The sequence below is a fragment of the Convolutriloba macropyga genome, chromosome 13 (assembly GCF_964194025.1).
Source record: "Convolutriloba macropyga chromosome 13, txConMacr16.3, whole genome shotgun sequence".
NCBI classification, from domain to species: domain Eukaryota; kingdom Metazoa; phylum Xenacoelomorpha; order Acoela; family Convolutidae; genus Convolutriloba; species Convolutriloba macropyga.
Window position 1 is genome coordinate 24,118,251 of NC_134480.1, and position 22,676 is coordinate 24,140,926.

Below are 22,676 nucleotides of genomic sequence, written 5' to 3' on the forward strand. Positions count from 1 at the left end.
AGAAGCTTTTAGAAACTGAATAACGAGTATTGTTCAAGCATTGGGGACGGAGGACCCTCCCTAACACGCCATATTTAGGTTTTTTGATCCTACGCAACGAAATTATGTCACAGAGGTTGCTGTGGTACTAAAAGTGTAATTGAGGTTTATAACACCTATAGTGTTGATGATCGGGATTAAAGGCTAGACTCCTAATTGGTTTATTGTTCTTCCATCTTTGAATGCGGATTCTAGAGACTATCAAATTGACGTCAGGTTTAAAAATAAATAATGTATTTTTGCGATAAATTTAAATACGGTGATTGAAATATTATAGTGTTGGCTCACTTAGGATTCCTTGGGCGGATCTTACTTCTTTTTCATTTTTTTTAAATTCCAGAAAAGCAATTAATTGCAGTTGATTCGAAAATCCTTAAGAATGATTGCTGGTTTGCGCAGTGCGAATTGCACTTTATTTAAAAGGCGAGAACTTCGTTAACTGTTCTTTTGAAGAATTATTACCTCAATCAGTCTTTGACCCAATATGCTCAGAATTCCAAAAGAATGTTCAGCTATAAAAACAACGAAATAATGGTTGTATCAAAAATAGATCAACAAATAATGGCTCATAAAGCACATTTTTGATCACAAAAGTCTTTTTTGTGCCATAGGTGAAGCTGGCCCATCAGTATCAACAGTGCTGAAACAACTAGTATCGAAGTTCTATTTTAGCAAAAAGAGGGGAAGCTACTTAATATCATGTGATATCAAAACACAGAAATCAATTTCACTCACCAGAGAAGATCCATCCACTGCATTAGAAGCCGTAGGACACTTAGGTGACGGAAAAGTTGTTGACCAATTGGAGAGTATTGTAGATAGAGAGCTGTTGATTTGACTAATCTAATTTTGCAAATTGTTGGTGGATTTTAAGACAACTGAAGTCTTTGTGTACAAATTTTTGTTGACTGAGATTATTTGTTAAAAAAGTAATTAATCTTAGTTTGAAATCCTTTAATTAGCAAAACTACTTTGCTGACTCCCAAGCATTCTATTCCTTTCCATTCCAACACTTTATAATTACAAAACTCAACGCAATGGCGATTGAAAAAACAACCCCAAAAATCTCTGGCAGCTGTAGTGGATCAAGTTCAGACAAAAACGGAGCAGCACCCTTAATAAACGGTAAAATTGAGTTCATTTAAATCAATCAACAATTAACTGCTAGTATATTGAAAAGAATTTTCCCTGGTAATGGCTTTTTAGCTCAAGGCACAAACAGGGCCCTATCCAAGCTGTTTGTAGCCGCTAGTATGTAAACCCCGACAGTGTGGTAGAAAGTTAGGGAAACCTACTAAAATACTTAATTGACTTTGGATAGGTAGTGAGTGCTCCAATTTGCAAAGTTAGAAAAAAGAACACGCGTGATCCGGAGCGCGTTAAATTTTCGGAGGAGCTGAAGTTGATATTTTACACGGCTCCGTTTCTGTATAGTTCTTTGGCAGTCACAAAACACAGGAATCCTTCCGTGCAAAACTTACATCGCAGATGTTTTCTAACTGACTTCTGAAATTTAATAAACTTTAAACGCCTGTTATATTTCAGGAGAGGCGTTCAACAACTCTGCTTTCCTTACTCGAGAAACTCCTAATATCTAGAAGGTTTTTCGGACTCTGAGAGGAGTACTATATTTTTTGATTTTAAGATTTTTGCTCATAGTATTTTCATCTTGCGTTGATTGTTGTCTATGCGTTTATGCGCAAGTGGTTCAGTACAATCCAAAATGGATGACAAAGCCGTCCAAAAAAATAAAGCAACCAAATTAGTAACTGGATCCCAGAAACGTGAAATCTTATGTTCAATCTGCGAAGAATCTATCCTGAAAGACATTTTCGACTTGCTATCGAAATACTCCTCTCAAAAACTTAAACCTGTTATTTTGAAAACTGTTTTCGCTGTTCATTTGTGACTAGTAGTGTTTAATGGATTTCGTATAGATCAATTCGGGACTCAACCTCAGGGAGTTAACAGAATACGAGAGTCTCTTGGAAATGGATATCTCACGAGTTTTCAACTCAAGCAGTATAAGATTACGCAAGGCCAAAGCAATGCTTGACGTAAAAAATGGAGTTTTGCAAAAACGATATTATCTGCTCATTAATTGAAAACAAACTTCAGGTTATTGGGTATTAGAAAGAGAGAGCCTTGGTTTGGCTGATAGTCTTGCCACTGAGATGCATGATTTTTACATTGACAAAATCGGTTTTCCTCGACGGTTTGCCTATTCCGTTCAATATTGAAGCAGAAAAAAACCAATTGACAGTCCTTGTGAAGAATTTTGCACATCGACGCATGCTGTCCACTTTGCAGCGTGGAGTTATACCCAAATGCGGTGCAGAAATTTTACCGACAAGTTGACGAGAATTCCGCTTGACGTATGCAATGGCGTTGCATTTTAGTTATTACTTCAGTTGCTAGAAAGGGAAAACGTTATCCACAAACCTAGTGCCACTGATGAGCACGCTCGAGATGACATCAAAAAATGGCTTGTATGGTCTGTGGTTACAGATTAAGCAACTTTTTCTGTGACAAAAACAATTTCAACCCACTGGCAAATTAATGACCACAGAAGACAAGCAAGACAAGTTGACGAAAATACCGCATGACGTATGCAATGATGTTGCATTTTAGCTATTACTTCAGTTGCTAGAAAGGGAAAACGTTTTCCGCAAACCTAGCGCCACTGATGAGCACGCTCGACGTTACATCAAAAAATGGCTTGTCTGGTCTGTGGTTACAGATTAAGCAACTTTTTCTTTGACGAAAAAATTTTCAGATTACTGCTGGCAAATTAACGACCACAGAAGCCCAGCAAGAACAAAAAAGATCACGAGGCAAAAATTAAAAATCAAATGTCATCAATTATTCTGGAAAATGAAACAAAATTCTGTTTCGCAATGTAAATTTGTATTTGAGAACCGCGGGGCCATCCACAACCTGCACAATAAAACAGTTGAAAACAATGACCTTCGGAATGAAAATCCCAAAAACAAGAAAAAATGACAAGGAATTGACGCAATAACATATTCAAACGAAAATAAGTTTTGCACTTCTACGCAGGGCAGTAATGTCTCCGAGGTTGCCCTGGTCTAATATGTGTAATTGAGATTGATAATAACTATAGTGTTGTTGAGCGGAAGGAAAGGTTAGATTCCTAAATACTTTATTATTTCAACATTTGAAACATTTAGACGCGGATACCAGAGCCTATCAATTTGACGTAAGTTTATGAAACGATTTTATTTTTGCGGTACACTCAATGAGCTGCTTGAAAAATTCATAGTAGTGACTCACTGTTTCGTCCATTATGTTGATCATAACCACTTTTTGCACAATTTTTGAAAAACTTGAACTTAAGATAGTACGAAAGTACTAATTTCAAATTAATGAACTACAGCCAAGTTTACCGCAAAAAAAGGCGACTAAAATTGTGACACTATAAAGTTAGACAATCTAGAAATAAATGCTGATTTTATGACAACTGACGTTTGGATGGAGTAATCCTTGTTCGCGTATTATCTCAAGTTAATAGGTAAGTGACAGCACTATTTTATATGATTAATTTTGTTCATATTAGCTTTTAAAAAGCTAAATCAATTAGAAAATTTAAGGTAAAATTATTCTATTTATGATACACAATTTTTCGCAGTATCTTGCATCATCAGCTAAATGTTAATCTAAAATTATTCTATTTACATTTAATTTGATTTGACTTCACATAATGAACAAAACAATAAAATCAGAGGTTATCGAATTATTGTTTATCGATAAAAACGAAAAGTTCTGAAAGTTCGTTTTTCAGTTCTTTGTTTTAAGAATTTTTGGTTCAAGATTGTTGAAATTAGAGTTTTTTGAAGTTCCTAGTGGCTATCTATCATTTCAGTTACCTTTTTTGAACATTTCATTGTTTTGATTTGCTAAAATTTAAATTTCGATTTGAGCAAAATGACTACTGTTGACTAGTATTAGAATGTCAACTCCCGGCTATGGTATTCATTGCGAGCCTTCAGCAATGGATTCCTTTGTGCTATATGTAACGCTTTGAGAGTCATGAGTTTTTGTTGCACATTGCACTGATCTATTAAATGTGAATCAATTGTGCCACAACATTCACTTAGATGCTGACCTACTGGTGAGTCCTTTTTTGATGCTCTGCCATCCGCGTGGTTATATGTCTGCAATTTTGCCCGACATAGCTGGAACTGTATACACTTCATATTTTGTTGTACAACACGTGCGATTTCAGATGCTGGTCAAAACTCGACTGTAATGATTGTAAACAGTTTCTTTGTTTCCGTGTTGTGTAGATCACTGTAAGTTGCGTTATTTTTTGCAGCTCTTCCTTGAGTCTTAATTAGCCTCTAAACTATATAAAAAAATGTTGGTATGTCAATCCGCTGAAGTTTATTCGTTGAACTGTATTTAGCTGCTGTTTTTGCAGTCTTTTTATAGTCACCTAAAATTTTTCCAAGTGTCTGATTACCAATGTTTGACAACCAATTTTCCGGATATTGATTTTTTTCGCCATATTTTTTCTGAATTTTTACAGAGGATTGCAGATACGAACCATTGTCTGTTAGCTTCTGGCAACGTTAAATATTTTTGTTCATCAAGAGAAATAATTTTGTTCATCAACGTAAACTGCCATATCCAGGAAGGCCAGATCGTGTTTGTCATAAATTTTTCTCAAATATGAATTTCGAATTTTCCATGCAAATTGTTTCCTATTTAAAACAATTTTTGGGGTTGTCTTTTACTGTGCAAATATTGTCATCTACATATCTTTGTTATAGATTTCGTTTTCTTGTTTGCTTATCAGTTGGTGAGTTTTCACATTCAAAGCATCTCCAAACATCATCTCCATTTATCCGTATAGCTCCTCCCTACTTATCTTTTGACATTTTATGTGATACCAGTTCTCCCATTTGCCGCACTTGACAGCATTGCTGTTCCAAAACACTTTTTTATGATCGATGGGACATTTTTGTTTAGAGTTTTTACTTCTTCCGAGCTATCTTATCCTCAGTACGTAGTTTCTCTTCAAATGTTTTGATCCAAACATTGGCCAAGATAACTGCCAGGGAAGCCCCCATTGCCAAACAGTTTTTTTGTCAGTACCAATTACCAATACTTCTAAAATAAACATATTTGACTGCTTATTTATAGTAGGAGCTTAAGTTTCGGTCTTTCAATATCGGGACGGGTGTCGCTGGAGTAAGGACATCTTAGAGCAATTTCGATGGCCTCCAAGACGGGGACTTTAGTGTTAAAAATTTTGACATTCAGTGATACAATTTGCTGTTTTGCCTCAAGCTCTGAGTTTCAAGCTTTTGTCTAGCTTTAAGGCTAGAAGTTTCGATGTTGGCTCCCAGCACTTTTTGAATGGTCAAAAGAGTGTTTAAATTGTAGTTAAAGCAACCACGAAAAGATTAAACAGGGCTCATTTGCGTGTGTTTTTGTGAATTTTTGCCAACTCATACAATCGCGCTAGTTGTACGCCAGTCGCTAGTAGTTTATGATATTTTTTTCCTTGGTGATTTCTTTTTTTTCTTTTCTAGTGAAATTCCGTTAATGTTTTCTTCTATTTTGAGGAATTTTTTGTCTTTTGTTGCTTCTTTCCTCAGAAAATGGGTGGTGGCAGTCGAGTATTCCGTTCATTTTAGATTAATATGCTTTTTTCGTGATACAAAATCCATTAGTTTATCAAATGGTATAGCTAAAAACCATTCTCTTTAAGATAATTTGTCACCCTTGAAAGCCTTCTATCGACTGGTGTGCCTCTTACAATTTTTGCGGATCATTCGGTTGATGCCTCTACCTGACGAATATTTTACTACAAACACCATTATCTCGCTTACTACTCATTACCTTGTTAAGTTCTGCCAAAAAATGTGTTTCAAAAAAGTTGTCCTTAATTGGGTGTTTTGACCCGTAAGAGAGAATATCTTTGACAATTACTGGTAGCTTTATTCCTTCTAGGATTTTGACTGCCTTGTCGTTTTCTCTTAACGGTCTATCTTGGCAATAGGACAGCCAAGATTCATTCTTTTTGATTTGTTTTCCATCAGTGGCCAAATAGTTATTCGTACAAGAAAAACTACTGAGGCTAAATTTTTTTTCTTCGTGGAGCTCCTTATTTCTGACCTATTAGTTTCAGCTCTCTCTCTGGCAGGTTAGTCAAGTTATTTTTAACTTTTCTTAGCTCTTCTTTTAGTAATCTACGTTAAAAGGTCTTAACTGCCTGCTCAGAAAAACACCCCTTTTCGAAACACGAAATTTCAGAAAACCAGGAATTAAACCATTATCTACATTATCTACTTGTAACGTAGCCAACGGGAGAGGGGGGTAAAACTATGCTGGACATCAGCGCTGTGATTGGGAATTTCACTCGAGCTACGGACAATTACGTCCGTAAGCAACAAGTTTCCGTCCTTCGCAGGACGTTTCGGTCTCGCTCTACGATGGTTTCTACCCAATTTTTTTTTGGTTTTCCTCTTCCCTTGTTGAGCAGGCTCCTCAAGGTGTTTTTTTGTCGCCACATGACTTCTAATATATGCAGTTCTCTATCCACGTCTTGGTGGATTTGACAGTACTACCTGAGGGCAAATGCAGACTGTCTTTTCCTGGAGATTATTTGCTTCGTTACCTGGAGGACAAATATACCAGTACTGAGCAGCTATTGAAAATTTTTGGCGTGTTCTCCCTCTGGCGGTATACAACCGCATGAAACCCGAAACTATTTGCTGTCAAATACTCGCACTTGTCGTTGGTAGTGAAGGTCTCGAGTTTGATCTGTTTTGTTAGGGTGTTGTTGATTGCATCATGCTCGAGTACCAGTGTTCTTCTGTTTAGTGATTTGCTTGATTCCGCCAAATTTCTGATGTTTTTAGCTGGATGTATGCGTATGGATTTAAATTTAATCCTTGTACCGTTATAATGTGGGGTATCAAATGCAGCTTATCTTATAAGTAAGATGGTTAATAGCATGAAAGAGTGAACTGGCTGCCAACATTTTCATTTTTTTCTAAAAGTGTTACATTTTCAAATAACATTGTTTTGTGCCTCTCTAGGGACTGAAATGTTAAATTTCTTGGCTAAAATATTATTTGTTAAAAAACTGAATTCAATTATAAAATTTAATATAAAGTTATTCTATTTACAATATTAACGTTTTCGCTATATCTAGCATCATCAGGTAAAATGCAACTAAAAGTTATTCTATTCACAATTGAAATGATGTAAATTCACATAATAAACAATACAGTCTTATGAGAGTTTTCCGGAACATTGTTTATCGTAAAAACAGGAATATCTGAAATTTCGTAGATCTCAAGTTGTAATTTTCTGTCAACTTTTGATTTTTACATCGTAAAATTAGGCAGCGTTAACTTACTTCTGACGTTCAGTATATTTTGACGAGGATTAGTTTGTACATCCCTGCTTGATATATTACCAAAAGAAGGTAAGTTTGAGACAGTTAGGAAACCATAAACAATTGCTTCCTAGTAATCTTGCTGCCTTTGTAGCCGAAGTGTTCCTAAAATTGCTGGACAGAATTTACAATAAAACTGAGTTCGTAAGCTGACCTGGGCTGCTGTCTGATCATGAAAGGCGTTTTTGAAGTTTGGGTTCTAATTATCGCTGCTTCCAATTCTTTGTGCCAATGTATTCTCGGTTTGATTTTTATTAAATGCTCTATGTAAGAAAAGCTAATCGAAGAAATCTAATCGATAAAAAGTTCTGCGAAGAAATGCTAGTCAACATGTCAATCAACAAATTTGAACCTGTTTGTCACACAAATATAAACAGCACTTGTCTTGAGCTTCATGACTATTTCGATAATTTTATACAAAAGCACATCCCGCAACGGACTAAACATCGACAACAACTACCTACTTGGATAATGCCATCCACGTCGAACTTGATGAAGAAGCTGAAAACTCAACGGGAACTTTGGAACAAGAAGCCTACCGATTACAGAAAACTGAAGGTCACGAAACTTGAAAACTTGGTCACTGAACTATGTGAAAACGATCGTGTCGCCTATCAAGAAGAAATTCTCGCCACACGTGATACAAACCTCCTCTTCAAACACGTTAATTTTTTTTCCAATCTGCAACCATTCCCAAAGTAATGAGTTACGCCGGAAGATGTAGCTCAAACGACATCGAAAAAGCAAACATGCTGAACCAACACTTCCACTCAGTCTTCTCACCTCTAATAGATTTCTGTTATAAAGATGTCAATCCACAACATTCCACCATCTCAAATTTTTCCATTTGTAAAACAAAGATTTTTGAAATTTTGGCAACGCTGGATGTGACTAAAACCAGAGGTCCCGATGGCTTACCGCCCCTCTTTTTTCGCAAAACCGCAACAGAAATGTGCAAAACACTGAGCACTATGTTCAAAGCAGTCAAGCGGAACAGGAAGCTACCCAAAGCCTGGAAAATAGCAGCTGTTTCGCCTATCCACAAGAAGGGTGAAAAGAAACTTGTCGAAAACTAGAGACCATTGAAATCAAGATATTCGAGAAATGCATTTACGAAGAACTGTCCGCGCACTTCACCAAGTTTCTTTCCTCGAAACAACACAGGTTTGTTCCACAGAGATCAGTGTGCACGAACATGCTGCTATTCCTGAAAAAAATACACGAAGCGCTGGACAAAACGTGCAGAGTGAAGTTGTTGTATTCTAGACTGATTTTGCGAAGGCATTCGATCGTGTACCCCACTACGAACTTCTACTAAAAGCAGGGCAAATTGGCATTGGAGGTTGTCTCCTTGAAGTCTTATATGACTATCTCAACGGACGAGAACAATTTGTCCGAGTGGACAACATCAAATCGAAACCTTTACTAGTGACAAGTGGGGTCCCACAGGAATCATTGCTCGGGCCGATCCTATTTTGCATATACATCAACGACCTGCCAGATGCCCTCAGATTTGGCGAACCCTTTATGTTCGCGGATGACCTAAAAATACTCCACATTGGAACACCAGCAGACCAAGCACAGAGTAACCTCGACGCACTGGGAGACTGGGTCAACCGAAACAAAATGGGTCTAGCGATTGAAAAATGCGCCAAACTTTTGTTCAAAGGTCCAGAAAGACACTTCTACCTGTGTGGAAGTCTCCTCCAAACCTCAGCTGTAAAGGACTTATGGATTCGGATACAATCCGATTTGGCTCGGAAAACCCACTTAGAGGAAAGAATGAAGAAAGCAAACCGAGTCTTCTATTCCCTGAGAAGAAATATAGCCTTTAAAGTTAATATGCGCATCAAACTGGGACTTTGCAAATCGATGATTCTGCGAGTTCTAATGTACGGATCCCCGTGCTGTAACTTAAACCGAGGAGATATGCGAAACTTGGAACGGTTTCAACGAAAGGTTGTGTCCTGGATAACAAATAGCAAGACACTGAGTTACATCGAACAACTAAGTTTGTTAAATCTACTACCCTTGCCAATGTACTATCAGCTCAATGATCTTCTACTACTATCAAGTCTTCAACAAAATCAACCGACAAATACAAAACAGCCGGTGCTGCCTGGAAACAGATCAATGAGAACAGACAATTACTTTGACTTAACGAAAAAACGACTCGAAAAATCTCGCGGCGAATTCTTCTTTCGCACCCAAAGGATAGCCAACAGACTTCATCACAGCATTGACTTCGGAAATCAACACGGCCTAAAACACAGAATTCTAAAGCAAATGTGGAATGATATCATGATGCGGTACAAACCAGAAAACGTTTGCACGATGCAGATCTGTTGTGACTGTCAACACTGCAGAGAGACATGGACTAATTTTCTATAACTGTTTTGATCGGGAGAAATCCCTTCTGTAAAGAAAATCCCCAACAACAACAGTCAAAGTTCTTGGCTGGATCGATAAGATTCTTGTCAACAGTGTTGGAGAAGGTTTTTAAAATCTTAGTCGAATTTGCAAAACTAAAAATATGCGACCGCTTTTAATTGTATTTCGTTTTTACTTCGAGGATATTTCAGATTTTGTCATGGAAGGAATTCGAAAAACCATCAGCACTAACTGGGAAGACTTCAAAGTGTTTCTCTGGAATAAGGAGACGAAAGAAGTCGCGGGGCGCACGGGGAAAAGCTGGGGTAAGCTTTCCGATGTTTTTCAGTGATCTTTTCCGTTTTTCCTTTCTGGGTGAACAGCGTACTGGAGGGCACAAACGGAAAAGATCCTTATTCAGTTTCGGTTACATCAGATCTGGTTGCGCAACTATCGAGGGAAACGGTTTTTCCTGTGATTACGGTTACAACTTTTTTTTGGGGGGGGGCAATAGTAGGAAAAAGGCAACTTGTAGGAAAGTAGTTGGGGGACAATAGTAGGAAAATTAGTCGGAGACAATGCGAAATTAAAAGTTAGAGACTTTCGTTTACTCTATTGTTTAACTAATGTGCAAATTTAAAAGTTGTCATAGAAATTTGTAGATTGAGCGTTTGTGTACATCGGAAACACTTATAATCAATATATGACAGTGAGTCCATCAGATTGTTGGGTTATGCGACACAAGGAAACTGTTTACTCTTATTTAACAAATTTTAAGACATAGAAGAAACAGACAAATGAAAAAAGTTTGAGCAATTTGATGTTTTGTTCAGGGAATATTAATTTGGGAATTCCGTCAGAGATAAATCCTCAAAAATGCTTACTTCTCTGCTAATGTCTATATTAATACGGTGATCCCCAATGTTGAGTTATATAATATAACCAATATGAAATTATAAAATATAATATATATGCAGCCCATATGATTGGCTTTTAGGCGTGGTTTTTAAGTGATGGCAGTTTATGGTTCCGACCCCACGTGTGGGGGGAACTATATACTCAAGTGAGTTTTTTTGTTCAGTCAATTTTGGCCGATCGATGTTTTCATCGTAAGAAATGAGAGTTGTATCATTAAAAAGCTCAACCAGAGTCGAATTCGAAATGGAAAAGATTTTTTCGTTTTTTTTTTCATCGAGTTATCGACATTTAACTTTTTGTGTGAACACGGGATATCTGGCATAATTTTCACTTTTGCGTAATTTTCGTTCAAATTTAAGATTTTTCAATCAAAATTTTCATTCAAAATTACTTTTGACGCTAGAAAATGAATCAATTTTGTGTCCCAATAGACGAAAGGCGATAAAAAGGCTAGATCTGTTCTCATGGAAATTAACCATAAGAAAATTTGAATTCTTTAGCGAATAGTTATAAAGTCTATGTTATTCGTTTTCCATTTTTTTAAACTTCTGGGTTTTTGTTGATCTTTTCATCAACTTGTTACTTATTCTCATTCATTGAGAGGTCCCATCCAGTTCCCTGTTACTCAAAAAATAATGTGTCTATTGATTTTAAGTCGTACCTGATGGTTTGTTTGTTGGAGAAATGGTTTGTTTGTATCTTTTTCTCTTCTAGCAAATTTCTCTTCTTATAAAAGTTATTGCAGAGACGGAATTCATTTTTCGTATTATGGAAACTTCGTTCTGACAAATGTACTCAGAACACTGACTCAAATGTTCTCTTTCTGTTAATAATTTGAGCCTTCCCAAAATGTCTTCACAAACCCACTGTAGCTTCTGCAAGAAGCACCTGAGAGGACATGGTATATGGTGCGGTTATTTGCACAGAAAATGCAGTGGGTTAGCCCCTACCGAACAATACCCTGAAAATTTCATCTGCAATAACTGCAGCCTGTCAACCCCAGTCAACGAGACAACACCTACCGTGGAGCAGAGCGGTCAGACAGGCGACACAGAACAGCGAGACATGGATCAGCTTTGGACAAACCTCGATTGCTATGAAGAAGAAATCGACAAAATTTACTTTAGTGTGGTACACTGGAGGAGCCGGTTTTTCTCACTCGGCAAAAATAAAGGTGGGACCAAATTTGTAGACACAATGAGAGCGTTTTTACAAATTTTTACAGACAGAAAGGGCAAGAACGACATCCCAATGAAATTGATGATGTTCTTACCCCACTTGATACTGCCCAGGACAAAGTCTGAGAATGCCGGCTCAAATGCAATCATCCAGAGAAGACTAGATTCGCTCACACAATGCAAGTTCTTGGAGCTTTATAATGAAGCACGAGCGATACAAGTGAGGCTGCCCAAACAAAAAACGCCGAAAGAAGAGTCAGATTTGAAGAGCTTCAATAAATTCATGTGTCATGGAAAGATCTCGAGTGCACTGAAATGTCTGTCCGATCACCAGAAAGGAGGAATTTTATCATTGAAAGAAAAAATCGGAGAGAAAACCGTTTTAGAACTATTGGAAGAAAAACACCCCACACCTGGAACATTAAAGGAAGATTTTATTACTGACGAAGTTGATACCCTCCCATATCGCGACTCAATTTTTGACAAGATCAACGCTGCGACGATCCGCAATGCAGCCATGAGAACACATGGCAGTCTTGGGCCTTCAGGTCTAGATGCGGATGAATGGAGAAAGATCTTGACCAACTATGGACAATATGCAATAGATCTGTGCAAAACTATTGCCCAACTCGCGCAACGAATAGCTCGCGAGAAGCTCACTGAAAATCATCTAGAAGCATACAATGCGTGTCGACTCATACCCTTAGACAAATGCCCAGGCATCCGCCCCAACGGAATTGGAGAAGATCTCAGACGGATTATTGGCAGATGCATCACAAAAGATCTCCAAACGATTGGCGATGCAACCCAACTATGTCTTGGACAAAAATGTCGAATTGAGCACGTTATACATTCGCTTAGAGAAACATACCAGCAACCAGAAACTGAAGCTATCCTCCTAATTGATGCATCAAATGCCTTCAATGCGCTCAATAGGAAACTAGCTATGCGGAATTTTGACAGAATCTGTCCTTCGCTGACATCAGCAGTCTACAATTCATATATTTACCCGTCTAAACTATTTGTCAATGGTGAAACCCTACTATCCGAAGAAGGAACAACACAAGGCGACCCAATAGCCATGGCAATGTGTGGCATTTCAATCATGCCACTGATCAGAAAGTTGAGTCCATCAATCGTTCGAAAATGGTACGCTGATGATGGCAGCATAGCCGGGAGACTTCACGATTTGCTGGATGCCCTCAAGACCCTCGAAACATTAGGGAAAGCCTTCGGCTATTTTGTTAATGCCCCGAAATGTCAACTGATAGTGAAAAACTGCTTACGTAAGAAGGCGGAGAGCATATTCAAGAACTCTGAAGTCGAGATTACTGATGGTTCCCGAGTTCTGGGATCAGTAGTTGGGGAAAGAAGAGCCTGCGAGGAGAAAACGAAAGATTTCACAGAGAAAATGATAACCATGATACAAAAACTTGCAAAGTTCGCCAAAACATCAGCACAGAATGCCTACGCATGTCTGACCAAAGGCCTGCAAAGTAAATTGACCTTTATGTCCAGAACAACACCAGATATGCACCAACATTTTGACACAATCGAGAATCATATTAAAACGGAACTGATTACAGCCATCACTGGCAAAGCCAATCCCGATGAAACAATGCGGAAATTGTTGGCTCTGCCCCTCAGACATGGAGGCCTGAATATACAACATCCAGATCAGTGACTGAATGACTACACGAAATCATGTCTAATTTCCGATGCCTTCGCAGCCTGTCGAGAAGACGAATCTCAATTAAGCAAATTAACGATACAGATAAGACAACAGAACTCGAAGTCGTTAATTGAGCGCAGAAACCAAGTACTGAATGATATGGACGAAAAAGAACAATTCATTGTGACATTAGCTTCAGAGAAGGGTTCGTCTAATTGGTTAAATGCTCTGCCACTTAAAAAAATACGGATTCAACACGAATAAATCAGAATTTCGAGATGGGCTGTGTTTGAGATATCATTGGGACCTTGAGAGAACCCCCGAATATTGCGCATGTGGAGAAAAATGGACAATCGCACACTTCCTCCACTGCCCGAAAGGAGGATATACTCACCTGAGGCATAACGAAATCCGAGATGTTTCGGAGAGTTGTTGAATCAGGTTTGCCATGATGTAGAGATAGAGCCGAAACTTCTTCCGCTTCAAGGCGAGAGCTTTGCAAGCAACTCAGTAACCAAAGATGATGAGGCTCGATACAACATTAAAGCAAATGGATTGTGGGAGTCACGATTCCACCGTACCTTCTTCGACGTCAAGGTCTTCAATCCGCATGCCAAATCATGTCCAAAAAACACCAAGGCGCTTACAAGTATCATGAATCACTGAAGAAACAAATATGAAAAGCGGATTGTCGAGGTTAAACAGAGCTCCTTCACGCCACTGATCTTCTCATGTACTGGCGGAGCGAGTCCCAACACGAACAAAGTCATCACAAGGATAGCTCAGAAATTGAGCCAAAAACGAGAAGAGAGTTTTAGCGATATTGTTAGTTACATACGGACGAGGTTAAGCTTTGCTCTTCTACGAAGCTGCCTTCTATGCATAAGAGGCTGCAAAGTTTTAAAAAAACCCGAACTAACCGAATCATCCATAGGGGCCATTATAGAATAGGGAAAGCTCAAATAATTTTAGTTTCTAGACTCGATGATAATTACTGTCATCTAATGTTCCTTACATTGCTATTATGTCTTTTCCTGAAGCTATTTAATAGTTACTATTTGTTGTACCACCGTGTTAAACTGAATTCACGCTTTTCTCCTTTTAAATTATATACACCTGCTAATATTGTTCTATTTACCTTCAATGTACGTGCTTTTCTTAACGCTAGCTTCTATTTGATTTGTAATTTGTTGTACCACCGCGTTAAACTGAATTCACGCTTCTCTCCTTCTTTTAGCAAATTCGCTTAATAGCAAATCCCAATGATCTTCAATTGAAGCCTCCAAGGGAACTCTTTCAGTATAATCTTTCAGTATAATTTTTGCTGATATAGTTCAAATAACAAATGAAATAAAAAACAATATTCAGATAATTTAATCTTTAATTTTGAAAGCACTTTTAGTTTTTTAATGGTGCTTAGACCTATTGTAAACCTCAATATTTCTTCTTTTTGTCGACTTGTATCTAGTATCATTAAGGAAAACTTCCATCTGCTGTGTAGTTGAGAAAAAGTAAATTTGTATGGTTAAAGTTTTATCTGGTTGCATTTTGACGTTGTTACTAGGTGCTTTCAAATTTAGATATTGAGTTTTTGCCGTAATTTTTATTTTACTTTGTTGTTAATAGCCACCGTCAACCTCTCAAACGGCTATTATTTAGGCGCTCTTCTTTTTTAAATTCGCTCTACCTTTTGATCACGTTTTTCGTTTTACATACGTCACGATTTTCGCGTTTGACTTCGGACTTACTTCACTCACTGTTTCAACTGAATGGATTTCAAATTCTTTCAATCATTGAATTACGTAATGTAGTGATTACGGTCAATGTCAAAAGAGCAAAATCAACAGAAACCGAATAAACCGATAAAGCCCGGTCATAAAGTCTTTGAATTAGGTTATCAAAGTCCATTAGAGCGGTTGCTAGCTGAGATTAGTATTAAGCTTAATGCCCTTCAGTTTATAAGCTGAAGTAAGTATAGGTTTAGAATCTAACTGAAACTGCACACTGAATTAGAACAATTTTTGAAACTGACGAAAAATTTTTGTCAATTTCGATCTCTTTTTCTGTTTCAATCACGATGTGCGTCTAACGCGTCATCGGTGGCTATTTTCCGGCAGTCTTCAGGCTATGTTTGGTTTTCCTTCTCGCAGTTTTTTTGTAATGGCAGATCGCCATCGCTGGAATGAGACATGACATTGTGCATTTCAATTAGTAGTTTGGGCGTGTAACGATTTTTTTAAACTTAAACATTTATTTTTGATTATCTCTACAATTGGTTGACAATTAAGTCAAAAATGTAGAGGGAGTTCGGTTCGGCGCATCATGTGCGCTCGCAAAATAACTAACCTCCTTGTTTTTTATTCTAATCAAAATTGCGACAATTGTAATATCAACAGTTAGCAATTTTTTGTCAAATGTTATACTGGTTTGAACCTTGCATTGATTTGAGTGAGTGACACTGACGCATGAATTTCATTGATTAAACTTTTCATCAAAATTTTTGCTGTGTTTTTGTCTAATTTGGATGCTTCTGAAATTTTTCGGAACTGTATCTATAATGCGATTTTAACTTTTTCAAATGGTTTTTACCAGCTGACTTCTGTTGATTTGGCGCGTTATATGTTTCATTACTCAGTTTAAATCATGAAGTGTTTGATATGTTAATTTTTGCCAAGTACCAAATGATTAATTAAGTTGAATTTGGCCTCAGACTTACTTGATTATGAAGCACGCTTTCTATTTTCGCTCATAGACCTGCATTTTGTAGACAAAAGTGGCATCAAGTCAAGTTCATACTTATCCCTCTCCTATTAAACTGCATTTTATATTAGAATCAGACATATTGTAGCGTAACAACGTATCGGTCCGTCAAGGTAATATGGTGTTTAACCAAATTTTCGGTATAGAGGAGAAAAGGAAAATTGAATTCCTCTCTAAACTCAATTTGAAATTTCAAGCCAAAACGCTATTCATGCTTAAAGAAATAGCATGAATCATGTTGCGGGTAGCGTTTCGGTACCATGCTGTATTGTATTAGATGATTACCAAAAATTTTCTTAATATGAGTTGTGTACATAATATGAGATGTCTCTTGGGTATGTTTTAGTTCACCAATTTTTTTATTGTTATAATTCAGTTTTTCGTATGTTTTCAATAAGTTTTTAGTTTCGTATCGAGTATTTTGGAAAATTTTTGGTATAGGTTCTTTATAACCCTTCTCAGTCTCAGTACATTTTTTTTGGAGTTATCGTCTGTTCAGGCTTTAATCAACCAAGAGTAGCTCACTTACTGCGTTAATTGCCCAAATTTTTGAGTCTGCGGGTGAATTTTGATTACACATGACTTACGATATATCTTTTGAAATGACATCTACTCTCGCTTTCTGGTATAATCGCGGGCATTTGTTGCTTACTTCAAATTAATGGAGGGCATCTTGTAGGTTTAAGAGAGTTTAATGGATTGTTCCTGGATTGCTGCTTTGAAATAGTTCAATAATTTGTGATGGTGATTGGTTTTCTCAGCCTAGTTTCCCCTATTTTTTTACGGCTGTTGGCTCTACTCGGGCATATCTTCGAATACTTACTGGGGCGGAGAGAAAGTGCTATGATTGGTTTGAAATTTTACTTGTATGTAGGATATGAAAAAGAGAGAACTAAAGAAAAACAGTGAAGCACCTTGTTTATATATTCCTCTTTTTGAAAGCATGGCAAATCAAAGATTAATTAACCCGAAACGAGTGCGTATGGTTTACTTGTATGAACTTGCAAAGATCAAACTGGCTCAAAAAACTTGCAAGGCGATGCATCGCATCATAAGGAGAGTTGCATGTTTGAGATTTCAAAAAATAGATGAATATTTTTGCTACCAAAAATGTACTTCGGCGTGTCTCTTGTCATTTTAACCATTCCTCAATACAAGTATAATTTCAGAGCTATTTACACTTGTTTTTCTCCTTTGTTATTGTATTTCAGTGAACGGATTTCCTTCTATTTTCACAAGTCTATAATGGTCTCAAATTGGATGCGGTGACCATTTGTTACGTAATTTCCATTAGTTTTCATGGTTACTCTAACGATTGTACTCCCAGTTCGATCACCTTTTCTTCCCGTTTGTCCAATGTATGTGCGTGTGCGTGTAGAATGCGTTGTTGTTTACCTCAGGTGCGTAGTTTTATCTCCAAAGGTTCGCTTGCAAACTGGAAAATGATAGAGAATACCTGTAAACCGAAAGGGCATTTAAACCGAACAGTGAAAACAAAATTTCCAGCAATCTCAAATATTCCAAAACCTCTAATTTATTAATGGTTTCTCTCATTTTAGTGACGCGGCCGAATGAAGGACACCTACATTCGAGGCGCTTTTGAATTTCGTAAAAATTCTTTTAAAATTTTAAAAATTATAGAGTTTAGTTTGTGATTTGATTTGTATTTTATCTGATGAAAAAGGCGAGAACACTAGCTTCAGCGTTTTTAATTCATTGGGCGCTTGATTGTGAATATATATGCCTTGTAATTTACCTGTCATTCTTAAAATAATTTTTCCTTGATTGAAAACTTTGTAAGTGCTGATTTTGAGGAGCAGTATTTTCGTGGAGTCTGGTTTCTCTTTCTGCTGAAATTCTGATCGGCTAAGTGACAGTTTAAAGTGGTGCGTGTGAACCAAGAGCACTTCTATTCCACATTCTTTTCCCCATTTTGTGAACACGTTAATGTCTGTTGTGGTTTTTGTGCAAAAGGAAAATTGTTTCCCTTCATTCAGTCTTTTCCATTCAATTCTTCTACTCTGCGTTCTTTGCATATGTAATACTTGCTGGAAGGAATATTAGCCGACAGCATATGTAGGCAACATTGCAAAAGTACATTTTTTACCTGTTTTTTTACGAAGATTACGATAAGTTTTTGGAAAAAATTCTTAGGATACTGATAGAAGTTAAATAACGTATGATGCTTCCATGATTTTTTCTCAGTCTTTGTAAGATGTCTCTTTAAGCAATCTTGGTTAATCGGGACACATTTGAACGTACAATCTACATAATCGCGGTACCATGATTGGTTGAGATCAACAGTCAGCCAAAATACCTTTCAAGTGGTGTCTTTTGAGCAAAAATTCGAATTATTCTGCATTTGGTAGATTAATTTGGTCAAGTTTGCGTTGGCAGTTTAAGGCACAGTCGGATAAATGGACAGTCGGCGTATCTCTTAATATATGTTCACTTCCTTTGAAAGACAACCAACAACACTATTTCAACCATCACTGCAGCTCCAATTCAAAATCCATGCACATTTTAAGTCTCTATTCACCGTTACCATGCTATGCTTTCCTCAGCCACTAACACTATAACAATACCCCCTCCCCCTCCGCTATTGCTTTCCTATATCTCTACCATTCTGTTTACATACATATGCGTTCTATGTAAATATACCTTAACAGTACGTTGTACTTGCAAAGGCAATTCAAAGATTTGTAGCAAGAACGTAGAAAGAAAACTAATTTTCCTCAATTACTTTCAAATGGGAGAGTGCTTTTCCTTCATATTATTTCTGCACCTAGGTGCTGAAGTGACTCTGTTAAGCGTACACAAGCATTAGCCGTGTATGTGAATATAAAAGAAGCAGGATATCCATAAAGTGTTTGAACGTTAAATTTGCTTTGTTCGTATTCTTTTTACTTGTTCTAAGCTTTGTTTGTCGTTTACATGTTTCATGACATTTAAATAGACAATTTGATCAACTAGGTTTTGAAGTAGGGTTGGTAGATGAAATGATATGAGATCTTAAAATCATTTAAAAATAAATTTGTTAAAACTGACTGACGTTTTAAAATTTCAACTCCAAGGGCTAAGTTGCTGTTATATTCATTGGTTTTGGAATAAAACTTTAAGCGATGCGAGGAAACCAGTCCATTGAAACATCAGAAATGAAACTACAAAATAGTAATTTTATTTGAACTGTGGAACAACTAATCTCTTCTTTTTATATAATCATCATTTTATGGGCTGTTAAACAAAGTGATGACCTTATTGCTGACATAATGGCGTTTGCTTCCGGCTCCAATTTTTTTAATTGCTCTCGAACGAAGTTCGTAGCAAGTGTTGTAAACGGTCTTTTTTATGCAAATTTTTTGCTTGACCGTTTTTGCGCTTTTCTTCTAGAACATTCTGTGACTTTTAACGCTTTCGTTCTTCATGTTTGAGTGATCTCTGTTGCTGTCACTCCGAAGTAAAGCTTGTTGCTAAAATAAAGTCGATGGTATTGTAGCAGCAAGAAGGGACTGAGAGCCCAGTGGGCAGTGCTTGTGGTCGGACTGGGAGGTCCATGGTTTGAATCCCGGTGTGGTCAACTATTTTTGCACCCATAAAGAAAAATTTATGTAGGCTACAGCACCTGAATTAAGCTGCATCGCCTGTTGTTCGAGAGCAATTCTTCCGACATAAGCCGTTTTATGTTTCAATTCTCATTTTTCGCCTGTAAGCAATTTTCCAACAAATTGCTTACAGGTCGGTGTTACAACTATATCAGCACCCAAGAGTTGTGGACGAGCCAATTTTTTCTCTATAAGAAGGTATTTTAAAAACTCTTAAAGGTTTTTTCTTGTAAAAGTTAGCAAGTTCCCATAATCATTTAGGAGCCCATCAAAGATAACTTAGATCCTTTGTTTTTTATAGGGGAAGCCAGCTGATTATTAGCAATCAATTGAAATTGGGGACCTAAATTTGTGTTTTTGATAGCCACCCTCATTTTCTCAGCAGGCTATTATTGCGCTCCTGTTAATTTTTATTTACTTCGTCAAATAACAATTTTCGCTGTACCTCATTTTGACTTTTTTCGACATTTTGCATGAAATCGTTTTGACTAGTTTCATTCTTCTCTCCTTCTACTCAAAGTGCTTTTAAACAAACGTTGCTCAGCAAAGCAATCTAAAGTGAACAGAATCAATATCGAAAAACGAAATGAAAATAGAAACCGGATGGACCCATGAAGCCCAATTTTAGATGGCCGCTACTTCATCTTTGTTTTTATAAGTCGTGGTTAACATCTATGCGTTATGGCGTCGATACTACCCCTTTATCCTCTCATTAACAAACAGGATTATGATTAACCGCAAAATCCAATGAAAACAGTTCGCATTTTAAAAATGTTTTTCTACAACAATCAGTTTTTTTCCATTGTTTTTCTATTCCGTCACTCCCAATGGGTGTTATTTGAACGATGACGGCTATTTTCCGGCAATCTGCCGGGTATGTTTTACAGATATTTTAGACAACTTTTTGGTCAATCTATAGACTATAGCTTAATGGCCAGGTGGATACTCACCAAATTTTTCTAAGTTCCCACCAATTCGTTTACTGGTTAGTTTTCTCCAAAAATCTTAAGTTTGCCTTTTCCAAAAATGTTTGAATTGTTTTTTGATGTGTTGCTATTACAATAAAAAACAATCAGTTCTTTGTTCTGTCTGCATAACTATGGGATCGGATGTGCTTGATGGTCAGAAATTTATTATCACTGTATCTGAGGTGGAAAAATGCAAACTACAATTTGTGAAATTGGCAAAAAACTAATCGTCTCATTGGCTTTCTCCTAAAGAAGAATTGAAAATCCTCTATGCGTAGAAAACAAGTAAAAGGTAAAGCAAATGGCAGACAGTTGAGTTTTGAAGCTTTTTGTTGAAGATCTTCAATTTTAAGTTTTGATATAATTTTTAACCGTTCACTCTAGTGAGATCGAGAATTGACGATGGCATAGCAATCATGAAAACGTGGCAAGCACCCCATAAAATAAAATGTAGATTTTCGGCACTTAAGCAATTAACAACTTGACAGGGCACGTACAAAACATAAAAGTAGGGCAAAAAAACACGCTTAATTATACTTTTTGTAGGTATCCACAAAAGCAAATTTAAATAGTATTTTCTTTTATTAATTTTCTGTTAGTATTTTCTTTTTGGCTTAACCGTTTTTGCGCTTTTGTTCTGGAACATGCTTTGACTTCTTGAGTGAATTTTTCACGCTTCAGTTGAATTTTTGAGTGATCTAAGTTGCTCTCGTTCTGAAATCAAGTTCGTTGCTAAAAGCGATTGTGAGCGAAAGGAAAGCAAAGCCATTGTAGCTGAATGGTTAAGAGTGCCAACCTATAGGTCAGTCGTTTGAAACTCTGTGATGGCGTTTTTTTGCACCCATGAAACATTTAATGTATACACCCTCTAAATTAAATTTCCTCCATCTGTCGTTCGAGAGCAATTCATCCGACGTTAATCGGTTTATGTTAGAGTTATCTGAAAATAGTACAACCGATAGATTTAAGCAAACATCTACCGTTCTCGATCGATATAGCAATGTTTTTGATCTTTGGCTGGGCGCTGACAGTTGACAAATGGAAAATTTCATCAAGTTTTCTAAATAGTCGAAATTGCTTCCTTTCAGAAAATTGCATCAGAATACTGCTTGCTTTCTGATAAGTAGCTAGCTCAGACGACAGTTTGCTATTAAAAGTCAAAACAATTGTTGCTACTGAATATCACTCGGATGAAAAGTGTTGAAGCCTGTTAAGTAATAACACCCCCACTGAACTAGGCTATTATTGAACCCTCTAATAAAGCGAAAACAAGGTACAATCAGTACCTCGCGACCTGTCATTTGAGAGCAGTTTGTCAGACGTAAATTAGTTGTTTTTCAAATGAAATGTGCCCCTTTCCAGCTAAGAACTCCTTCTTTTTACGCAGTGTACCAAAAAACCTGCTTTTTCTAAAAGAATTTTAATTAAATTTACTCTAAAGTTTCGATCTATAAAATTGCGTTTTGAGCGCTGGTCTTATTTAAAAAAGATGTAGAATTGATGATGTATGAAATAGTGAATGTTGTTTTAGCTGAGATTGGTTTATTCTATCTGGTGTTCTATGGTCTGCTGGCTGCATGGTGGGCTTTCCATCTCTTCGTGGCAACCACAAATCTGCCCGACTTAGAAGAAGGTCCCAAATACAGTGACTACTTGACACATAGAGGACCAGGTAATCTAAATCCTTTGTTTACCTTTTTGTTCAGTGCAAATATAGGCTTTCTCCTTTAGCACGTC

General features: G+C 37.0%; 1 protein-coding gene across 1 annotated transcript in view; it reads left to right on the forward strand.

Annotated features, from left to right (window-relative positions):
- The first annotated feature begins 10,033 nt into the window (after positions 1-10,033).
- LOC142351426 (sodium/potassium-transporting ATPase subunit beta-2-like) overlaps positions 10,034-22,676 on the forward strand; it is a 29,940-nt gene continuing 17,297 nt past the window's right edge. The window contains exons 1-2 of the mRNA XM_075403432.1: positions 10,034-10,167; positions 22,471-22,611. Coding sequence (XP_075259547.1) covers positions 10,062-10,167; positions 22,471-22,611 — 247 coding nt within the window. The 5' untranslated portion in view covers positions 10,034-10,061. The remainder of the gene's footprint in view (positions 10,168-22,470; positions 22,612-22,676) is intronic.